At 37.2% G+C, this 11274-nt stretch overlaps 1 protein-coding gene across 1 annotated transcript in view; it reads left to right on the top strand.

Annotated features, from left to right (window-relative positions):
* The first annotated feature begins 6616 nt into the window (after positions 1 to 6616).
* Positions 6617 to 11274, top strand: part of NFATC3 (nuclear factor of activated T cells 3) — a 51013-nt gene continuing 46355 nt past the window's right edge. The window contains exons 1-3 of the mRNA XM_026068763.1: positions 6617 to 6695; positions 7585 to 7656; positions 8424 to 8586. Of these exons, the coding sequence (XP_025924548.1) occupies positions 7643 to 7656; positions 8424 to 8586 (177 nt within the window). The 5' untranslated portion in view covers positions 6617 to 6695; positions 7585 to 7642. The remainder of the gene's footprint in view (positions 6696 to 7584; positions 7657 to 8423; positions 8587 to 11274) is intronic.

The following is an 11274-nucleotide window of genomic DNA, read 5'->3' as shown; positions in this document are numbered from 1 at the left end:
TATCATGTTTTAGAGTTAGATTTAATAAACATAAAAGATAGGAACTCTTGATTTTTAAAATATTTCTCTCTCTTCTTTTTCTCTCTTATATATATATGTGTGTGTGTGTATTTATTTATATATGTAAATATATATAAATACAATTACTCATCTTTTTAAATGTCTCGATTGTGTTATCGAGTACGATTTAGTGCATGAAGTAAACCAGATTACAGATTTACAGAACATTAAATAGTCATCAGAGAAGAAGGTGCTATCTGCACACCTCATACCATGTCAGATGTAAGGTAAATTCCTCCCATTTATGCCGAGGGGCGGTTTACTGTGGTGAAGTGTGAACACAGGTCAGAGTAGTTTCGTTCACTTGGAATCAATACTCTAGTTTATCTATGAAGTCCTGACCACACTTCCTTTCTTCTGTGTTCAGTAAGCATAGGATGCTTTTATGTAACTAAATATAATAATGTATAACACACTTTTGTGCATTTTAGTCATATCTGATTCCTTGCACATAATTTTGAACAAATAACAAGTTGTCATCTAAGACAGAAATACATAATTTGCCAGTCTGTAGTATATGAAAAATATATGTGTATTATCTGCCCTGAGTCACATTCCTGCTTCCTAGTCAAAGATGAGTGTAGATGAGTGGTGAGGGACAGAACCAATGCAACAATTCCTATAAAATAAGCATTGAGGAACTAGATAGTTCCTTCTACATCTAGGAATAGTGAAGGCCTGAGTAGTATATTAGCCACAGGGTATCTGCCAGTGCTGTCATTAACCAAATCATTTGCAGGTAATTCTTTCGATTGCAGATTGACTTGGTCATTTGCAGAATACTCAGCAATGAAGTTATCTGATCCTTTTGTTTATTACATTTTTATTCTTGTTACTCTTGTTTACGATGCTTCCCCTCCCCCCACCCCATCAAGGTGAGGGATAAGAATTGGGTTTATTCGTGTCTCATGTTTCCCTCCTAAAGTAGTGGGAGTATATCCGACTTCCCCGTTTGCTCATTACCCCATTGTTTCATGAAGGATGCTGATTTTAGGACTGTTTATTAATCTGACCTATCAGAGCTTGAATTTTACCCCCACTTGAAAAAACTCAAAATTTTTTCACTCAGTCTCTTTAAAAGCCATGTTTCTAGGCTTTTGCATAAAGTGATTTCAGACTCTTTCATTAATTGGATTTTTTCTTTCATTCCTTTCCCAAATTTTGTATAATCTATTTGAAAAGAAAAAAAGATGATTCAAGTTCACTTTCTTATTTAGATAGCCTGTATCAGTATAGGCTATGAATAGTCCAGAAGAATACCAGAGAAAAGTATTTCTTCTAGAGGCTATTCATATTCAAAGAGCTAAATTTGATCCTCCTGCTCATGTTGAGGCGCCATCTAAAAGAGGTCAGTATGCTCATGTGAATTCTCTTAATTCTATCCTTGTCTTTGGAACTTTGTGGAATCCCTGTTTAGTGGATATACCCATTATTATGGGAATAGCAATTCAGCAAATACTTAAGAAACCATGTACTACTAAGAATCAAGACTGATGATCCCTTTTATTAAAATTTTCTTGCTTAGGCTCCAGTCAGCCTCTCATGAGTACAAAGCTGCTGTATTAGAAAGATGAGTAGTTAATGGTATTTTGAAGTGATATATATACACTTGCTTTACAGAAATTGATGCTCTTAGTTACAGTGCTTATGGCTCTTCTCTGTCTGATCTGCCTCTCTGATACAGGTTTACAGTTGCAAAATTTCTAKGAAGTGCAAAAAAAAAAGTCTGCTTTACAATACTTTTTTTGAGCTTCAGTGGCGGGGGGGGGGGGGAACAGTATGGGGATGACCCTGAAACCTCTGAAGAAAAAATATAATAATACTTATGGTGGAGACATATCACCAGAAGTAAAATTCATATGAGATCAGCACCATTTGTGGGAGAGTTAACACCTATCACAGACATATGGACAGCGCTGATACAGGCGACATTGTGCAGTTGTATTAGATGGGTGGACGGTGATGGTGAAATTGAAAATGGTGGGGGTTCTGTTATTGGTGCTTTGGGGGGGKTTGTTGGTTTTATTTTTAGTTTATGGCTTATAATATGAATGGGTAGGGGGACAGCAGCCTTTAAGTTTTGCATATTAGATCTTGACAGTCTAATTAATGCATCAAATAGGCATTTTGTAGGTTAGTACACTTAAGGAGTGATTCAGGGGTTTGGTGTGTTTGGTTTCTTTAACCCTTGGAGCAAGTCTTTGACAGGAGCAAATTGTGCTTTCCTGTCCACTACATAACTGTGACAGTATTCATTAATGGGCAAAAATCTTGATATAAAAATTGGTTTCTTTTACTGCTTCTTCTTTCATGGAATTCTTCGTTGTAAGTTGACTTTACATAATAGTATTCTCAATTTTGGAAAGAGTTACTACTAAAACTACTATATAAACCGATGTTTGCCTTAAGAGTGCTGTGTTGCAAATTTAATTCTAAAACACTGGGAAGTGACAGGATATCAAGGAATTTTTGTGCCATGGTGGTGAAGAACAAACGGGCTTTGGTTGTTGTATTTACAGTTCAGGAATCTCTTTAATGATGGATGATTCATGGCAATCTGAGAGCATCTTCCTTGCTATTGTCTGGCAGTTGCTCCTGAAAACTAGGATTGCTGACAATGTTGCTTAACCTTTCAGGAGAAAATAGTGTTAGATAGGCAAATACTTGGAATAGCTAGTTCTTTCATGTCTGAATCCTTATTTTAGAAGTTTGGGGAGCAGAGAGGAGAACAGAATTATGTTCTGTTTTTTAACATAACTGTTGGAACTTTGGTCTTAATTTTAAGAAGAGCAAACCATTCAATGTGAGTGGACTATAGACAAGCTTATTCTGCTAAGCAATTATCCATCTGTTTTCTGTTAAATAGAAGTAACAGCAGTTATGCAATGTTAGCAAAGCTTTCAAGTGAAAATATTTGCAAATCACTGGCTTTGAAGGTAAGTACCCACTTAAGTGAGACAAGCGCGAGAACTTTGAACCTCTTAGGGTTTTTAATAAGCTAGGCTATTGCTGTAATGTTGATGCACTGTTAATGAATCTAAAGAAATTCAGATAGTGTTTTAATACAGGATCTCAGTGCTATAGGTGTGATTAGGCTCTCTACTTTGTTCTGACATGATAGAATACAGATTTGACTTGGCAGTATGCTTTATCAGTACTCTGAAAGCGTATTTAACTGTGGGTTTGCTAGTAGAACAGTGATATTTTGGATGTAAATAGTATAAAAAAAATCAATTGATAAGCCACTGTGGCAGGTGGAATGTCCCCAAAATTATTAACTCCAAAATTACTCCACCTGAGAAAATCTTACTCTATGTAGTGAAAAATGATCACAGCAGTATTCTGGCTCTACAAGCATTCTTGAAAAGGACCGTAGTATTGGCACATAGTTATGATGTGAGACTCTCAAGGGTTTGCTGTGTCATGACGTTCACTTGTCACAGGATAACTGTGGCTGTTGGTTATTCCCTGCTAAAACTCAGGATGAGAAAAAGATGTGAAATATCCATTGTATGGTCAACAAGGCCTTTCCTGCAGTCACAGATTTTGATGTACTGGGAGAGGTGTAGGTGGAAAGTGTTATTTCTGCTGCAACTGAGAAATAATCAACAGGTCATTCTAGAAGACCTGTGAATCTTAACCGGCAAAGGAAATTGAGAATAACTTTCACTAGCATTTTGAAATCCTAGTGGGTATCTTCAAAAGTCATTATTAGAACTAGTGACTACAAGGAGGTAGAAGCATGTTCATGCAGAGTGGCTAAAATGAGTTCTCGTATCAGTTTCACTTGCATTCAAAAACTTTCTAAGCAAAGAATCCAGGAGAGCGTTGAACTAAAACTGAGCTAATCACACACGCACTACAGTTGAGGCACCAGCATAAGCAGTTTCTGCCCGCACAAAGCCCCTCTCTTAGGCCACAGCTGTTTGTCCAATGAACTACACAGCAAGAGTGCTCCAAATGGAAAATAACCATTTGGAGGTTTTAACTGATTATTTTTAGTGGCTGTCATTGGCCCCACAACAGTGCGTGTGGGGCAGAAGAAAGAGTAAAGCCTAAGTCCAATGCAGAACGACAGCTGCAGTCTAGTATCAGATGCTGACCTGTAGGATGCTCCAAAGCAATCTTGTTTCTAGGGTTTGTTTCTTGCTGTGCAAGAGGGGCGGAGTCAGTCCCAGTATCCACAGGTCTGAAAAATGAAATCCATATGGACTCATTTGACTACCCTTACGCTGAACATCAGATATCTCCTCATCAGTTTTGTGCAACCTGAATCAGTTCTGGTTTAGAGATGACAGTTGCAGGTGAAGACAATATGGGTTAGATGAATTTTGTGAACACTAAAGTGATAATTTTAAATATGGTGTCTTCTGTTGAGAGTGCTACTGAGAGCTTCCTGCCTTACTTCTGAGTTTCCTTTAATAGCAGCTGTTCTCCAAAGCCTTTAATCTTGATGTGATAGGAACTTTTGGAGGCTTGCATTAATCAGATTATAAAACTCTCTTGGTATTACTGGAAGAACATTTGTAGGTTTATAGATTGGTGCTGTCTCACCAACATGCTAAAACTTGATTTAATGAATCTTTTAGGATGACYGTCACTCATTGTTTCTGTTTCCTGCTCTAGCATTTGGGGCTTTACTGGTAGGCTACTGTACTATTAATAAGGCTTTTTTTTTTTCATTTAAAGAGAACCAAAACTTAGAGAAAGTTCTGTAGAAGAGTAAGCCACAGGCTATTGTAACTGTAATTTGGTAATGAACCAGGTAGAGTTTTCTTAATGAAACATGTGGAAGTGGCTACAAATGTGTTCCTCCTCTCATCAAAGTCCAGAAGTGAGTGATTTTTAACAACATAAGCCCTTATTTCTTTTATTATTTTCATCTGAAATGACTTGGAAAAACCCACAGCCAGCAGCTGATCTAGATTCTGTGTTCTGAATGGAAAGTAAARTGGCTTTATCAAAATAATGTAAGTGTCATCTTGCCGTGTAAAGTGAAGAGGCTGAAATCTTTCTACAACACTGGCATGTTTCTGAAGCAGCTGATTTTCCTAATCTTAAACATGTTCTAGGTATTCTAAGAGCAATACAGCACTAAAACTTAAACTCTAATGATGTATGTGTAGTCTAAAACTTACCTTAGTTTAATACACACTTTACAACTGATAAACCTGTGATGAGTCAAAAGTCTAGGGGAAAGACTTCAATTTAATGCCGATCCTCACCTAATAGTGCAGTCGGAACAAAGCTTGTACATAAATGCAATAAGGCTATAAAGGCTTCAGATCTATTTTTCCCGTTTCAACGTCAGGTATTGTGTGGCTTCACATTGAAAAGTGTTCAAAATGTGTGCAAACTTGTTCCCTCTTGCCCCCAAAACACTGACATGATTCTTCTGTTTTCGATGTTGGTTTCTGCATGAAGTAGAAAAATAGTTTGTAGATTGTATTTATTTAGTGTCTGGGGTGTGGGTTCATTGTGACTTTTGGAACATGACAGTGCTGGCTGAGGAAGCCACTCCATAGCTGTCCTCCTCGGTTCTGTTGGAAGAAGCTGTATAGGCAATTGGGGCTCTGGTAAATTAATCGGAGTCAAAAATTTACCTTTCAAAACCAAATGAAACCCCACAGATCACTGATTCAGTTTAATGTGTAGTCCCAAAACATTTGGCACAAAACAAGTGGAAGGGTGATGTGGAAGCATCATATATTACATTTTTCTGAATACTCTGTATTAAACCTGACACATTAAATACATTAAATTGATATCCTCATAGAACAAAAAGGTACATGGAACTGTACCCTAAAATGTTTTAAGATTGCACTGCTGCCCAAAAGAAAAGTTGAGGGTGATAGAGATAGCAAGAAAAACATTAAAAGAGAAACAATTACAGCTTGGGTATCCAAYGATTTTTTGTTCTCTAAATGGAAGCAGCTGAAAACTTCTAGCCTGCTGCATCTAGAAAATAACAGTTTAATGCAGCACAGCCTGAAAATCTTAATACTGCAGAATTTGCTTGGAAAACTGCATTTTGAAATCTTTCCAAATTTTTGATATTTTAGGCATCTGCATATGCGTGTGTGCTTGCTCTCATGCTGATATTTTCTATTTGTTTTCAAAGAATAACAAAATCTTGAGACTTGGTTTCTTTCCTGTCTCCATGTTTGTTCTAGTATTGCAAATATTATTTTAGGAGATAATGGGAATTGATAGAGCTGTCTGATACAGCTTATGCCATGTTTTTAATGGTTGATTGCAGAACGAGGAAACCTCTCTGTGAGGCTGGATGGAGAGTGATCATAATCAACAAATATATTTTTTTTCTTGAATGATTTTAATATATAATATTCAGTAATACCTCTTAGTACCTGMTACATAGTCTGTGGTCCACATGTTATACCACACAAACTATTTTGACATATTTGAAAAAAAAGTTTTCAGACATAGTAAAGACAAATTTCTTGTTTGCTACATTTCTTTTTAAACTCTTTTTAGTATCTTCTAATCCTGACATTTTCTTTCCTTTTTCAGACTGAAGACTTGAGTCCTCTTCTCCTTCAATAGCTATAAAAGTGAATGGCAAAGTCTAGTTGATAGCCAAATAGTAGCATTTAGGCAGTACATCTTGGCCTGTGGTAAGTATCTGGAAGGATTGGGCTTATGCTGCGTTCCTATGAGTTTCCTCTTTGATTCCTGACATCCAGTCCTCTCCTACCCAGTAAATTCTATGGTTGTGGAAGAAGGACCAGTCATCAGACCYCCTTATGGGGGAAGAAGAGTCTTTGCTATGTTGAACGCTTGTAGAGATGATTTATTGCTCACGTTTCTCCCTTTCAGTAAGAAGAAAGGGAAGCACTCTTGTTCCCCTTCACTCCCAGCAAGGGGCTTCAGGAGATAAAGGTTTATCGTACGACGTTTACCCTCTCCTGAAGCAATGTGCAGTGGAGGTGCTCCCTGAAGCAGTAGGTCAGCAGGTTCGTAGGTTGTGCTCCTGCAGGAGAAGGCTAGCGAGTGGTGCCTCTTCTCTCTCTTTTCCATGCTTAGTGACAGTGATGTTTGTGGTAAAAGGCAGATGTATGGTGCTGCAGGCTGAGCCCAAGTCCGTCCAGATACTTACTAAAGACAGAACTTTTCTTTTCTGTTCAGTTCAAACATTCTTTCCCAATGGTGCGTATGTTTTATAGGCCTTGGTTGAATTCTCCGGCAGGTATAATTTATCTTTCATGGGTCTATAGCTGTTAATGTTTATGGAAATTTGCATGGTTTTGGATAGGTGGTGGGTTTTTTCCCCACTTCCTGTAAAGAGGAAAGAAATGGAATTGAGCATTTGCCAAAGATGATACAAACCATTACTTGGCTGTCTCTTTAAGGTCTGACTGTTTTTCCAATTGGTCAGAGTATGGTGTTATGAAGCTATTTTACTAGAAGCTTATTTTTAATGCAAATGTTCTTGTGCTGTACACAGTGCTATAAACATTCAGGATAAATGCTTCATTTTTAAATTGCATTAATTTGCTCTACCAGGTAATTACTGACTTGAATCTGACTGTTCATCTTACTAGAATCATAAGTCTGTGAATCTATGCAGGTAAAAGGGTAGGTATAAAAAAAATGGTGATAATGTGGCTTATTTCCCTCTGAGGTGCTTCCATGTTACTATTATTACTACGTTTTTTTTTCCTCCTTCTGTGGAGAGGCTTTACAGCTGTGTGTTAGGGTATAATCTATGGGTAAGCTAAGTGTGTACTTCAGATATCTTCATCTTTGCTTGTTGTCTGTTGCACAAAGTCTTTATGCTCAGATTGGGCTACTAGTCTTTTAAAAACTTGGATCATCATATAGTGTTTAATTCAATGATATTTAGCAAAGTGTAGCACTTACCAATCTTAAAAAAAAAAAAAAAAAAAAAAAAAACTTTAAGATAGTAATGCAGACTGTTAAAACTTAATGACTTACAGACCAGTCAAGCTTGCTTTAGAGTCATACTGAAGTTAGACTGTTCCCTTTAATGCAATTTAAACTTGCTTGCTAGTCTACTTGAGGTTAAATTAATGTAAAAGCAGTTATGGAATAGCACTGGTAATGTGGGGCATGGAGTCATGCCTTTCTTTTAATCAGGTAATGTAAGGAAGAAATACAGCACTAACAACTCCAGAAGAAATGTTTCAATTAAAGATTTTAATGCATCAGCAAAATTTTGGATTTTTCAAGTAACTGTGTTAAGCTAATAGCTATTCTTATTCGATAATCATTTGTTAGGCAAGCGATATAATTTGTGCATATTTTACAGTGAAGTTATTTTCATTGTTCTCTGGCTGAATGGCATAGTTCATTTAACCATAGTGTGCATATCCTGATTGCAGCACATCTTCATTGCCACCTCTTGACTGGCCTTTACCAAGCCATTATGGGCAGTGTGAACTGAAAATAGAAGTCCAGCCTAAAACTCATCATAGAGCTCACTATGAAACCGAAGGAAGCAGAGGAGCAGTAAAAGCATCTACTGGAGGACACCCTGTAGTGAAGGTAGGAAGTCTGGTTTTCTTGAATAGAAGATAATTTTTTACTATTAACTATGCTCACTGGTATTTACAGTACTGTAAATTGTTACATTCTGTGTAGCTTGCGTTCCTCCGTCTGTAAAATTTCTCTCTTAAATACATCTTGTTCAGTACAGCAGTTTAGTTTTGTATGTTTAAGAATTTACCGTTTGCTACAATTACAGAACATGTAACAATTCATTTTATGCTTACCAAGGGATTCACTGTTCAATAATATGTTAATTATGTACTCAAAATGAACTTTAGACAGGAAAGAGTGGTGGTGGAGGGGAGAAAATTAACAATAACAGATTACTTGTAGGTGTACTTGAATATGATATAGATTCACTTGAATCAAGTATCATCTTTCTTTTGGAACTAAGAGTAAGCTGCTGAACACTATAGGAGCTCAGCTGAAATAGTTTGTTAGCTCTTGTTCATTTTTTTTATTTGGTTATTTCTGCAAAATGTTCCCCATAGACTCTGTTAAACTTCACTAAAATATTTGGAGTAGATTAAACTTGACTTGTCTCTTTCTTCAGCAAGAACCAAAGGTCATTACTGACAGTTTATTTGTAGCTGTCTCCTTAAAAAGTAAGGCATCACCTAGTTTCTTTAGATGTGGGCTGGTAATCTGTAAGGGAAAGTAAGACTCATTCCTTGCTCTCTTTTTTTGTCATCATTTCAGTTGCATTAACAAGATCAGTCAAGCTTTATTTTGTCTCTCAGAACATTTAGATCAGTTTCGGGACTGAAGAAAATGCCGCAGTGCATCTCATCTGACTAACTGTGGGTGGTAGTACTACCTGTTTTGATTTCTGGTAACTGCCATTAACACCTGCTCTTGCTGCATTCTTTTATTAAGGCAAATACCTCTAAAGTGTATTATTTAAATACTTTGCAAATGCTATCCAATTATTGTTGCACTCAGAGTTAGATGTAATGTCCTAGTAAATTAGGCTTGGCTTTCATTTGAAAGCTTTGTCATGATATTCTTTTTGAAGGAGAAGCAGCTTAGGTTTGGTAAGTAGCTATTGTGGGTAAAATTTAATGTACAGAAGCTGTGATGTGCTCCCCTGTGACTGTCAGAGTTCAAGGATCAGCCTTTTGGTGAAGTGGTGGCTCTTACGGCTACTTTCCCCTGCAGAACTTTCTAGGGGTTCAGATACAGAATCTTGCACCTGAAAACTTATTATATTCCTTCCATATCCAGGAGACAGCCCAGTCCACTTTCTTAACAGATATAATGGCTGTTCTGGTTACCAAGATATGCAAATATCATCTTTGGACTACAAATACAAAAAAAGATGCACCAGGAGAATAAAATGTCTTGGCCTGTCTGTTCCTTTTGCCTTGTCTAAGCAGACTCCTCCCTCCAAGCTCTTCATCTGAGCCATTTCTTCTCCCAACCTACGGTCTCCTAGTTGCATTCTTTGGGCTATTTATCAAAACGTTTCTTCTCTTTTCCTTTTATGACTCTTTGTCTGTTTTTTTCCTTTCTCTCCCTCCAAAGAAGTGCTGGTTCTCTGCATCCCATCTTCTCTTCCTTGAATGTCTTTCCTCCTTTTTCCATTTCTGTTCTTAACCTGAGCTCTTTATCCAGCCTTGGTTTTCTTTACAGAGTTCCTTAGTGTTCTCTTCATTGTCACAATTCCATGGCCTGACCAGCTCCAGCTTTCTCCTACTGTCAGATCTACTGGATTTCTTAGCATAACAGGGACAGGACTTAATGCTTGTCAGGGAAGCCTGTGCTGCATACGAGAGAAAAGTGAGGATGCCTGAGCTAGGCTGGAAGCTGAAAGTAGTCAGCGGAGCAGATTTCTTCATGTGGAATACTGTGTTGCTTGGGCCAGGGGRTGAACAAGTAGACGCAACTTGCACGTGCCTAGGTGCTGGCATTGGAATTTAACACATCATTAATGAGGTAGAATACTGGGAGATTTTAGCTGACAAAAATAAGTCTCTGCTGAACATTTGTTAATTGCATTTGTTTATGTGGGGGTTTTTTGCCCTGGGCCCTTGTGTATTGCACTAATACTTGCGTTAAGGGAGCTTGTTTTGCTGATGTTTATAAGATTTGCAAATAAATTTAGGGCTTCTTCTACTTAAAGAACAAGATGCTTCTGAAGTGTAGTACTAGTTGCAGGTTAGAAACAACAGATCTCTATCTGAATTATACTGATGATTTTAAGAGCTGAGTATTTACATTAGAATTGTGAAATATTTTGCTATGACAAAAATTGCTCTTTTTGTAAAATGGGGGATAGAATTTATGTCTGTTTCCCAGTCTCATGTTTAAACTCTGCCTCACTAAATTAAAATGAATAGAAATGCAAATCAATATTCTATTTTGTAATTTGGTCTCTTCCAGCTGGATTAGAATTTAATTGTTGTGCTTGATGGGAGAGAGGAAGTTGTTATGAAACAAAACATTGATTTGTATTAACTTTTTACTTGCCGCAAGGGGAAATAGAATGCTATAAGTCAAATTTGGTGAAAAGTAAATACTAAATAGCTGCAAGCAGATGTAAATCACTTAATTTAAACACAAAGGTGCACTCTTTCCCAGCACTTCCTGAGGCTTATTACACAAATCCAGTTGAGGATATGCATTATTATTTGTACATGTCCTAAGCTTTTCTTTTTGGTATTCTTAGCTTTATGCCAGTCGCTT

The sequence above is a fragment of the Apteryx rowi genome, unplaced genomic scaffold, assembly GCF_003343035.1.
Source record: "Apteryx rowi isolate R43461 unplaced genomic scaffold, aptRow1 scaffold_28, whole genome shotgun sequence".
Taxonomy (NCBI): domain Eukaryota; kingdom Metazoa; phylum Chordata; class Aves; order Apterygiformes; family Apterygidae; genus Apteryx; species Apteryx rowi.
The sequence above is the reverse complement of the archived record's forward strand: the minus strand, read 5'-3'. Positions and strand labels throughout refer to the sequence as shown.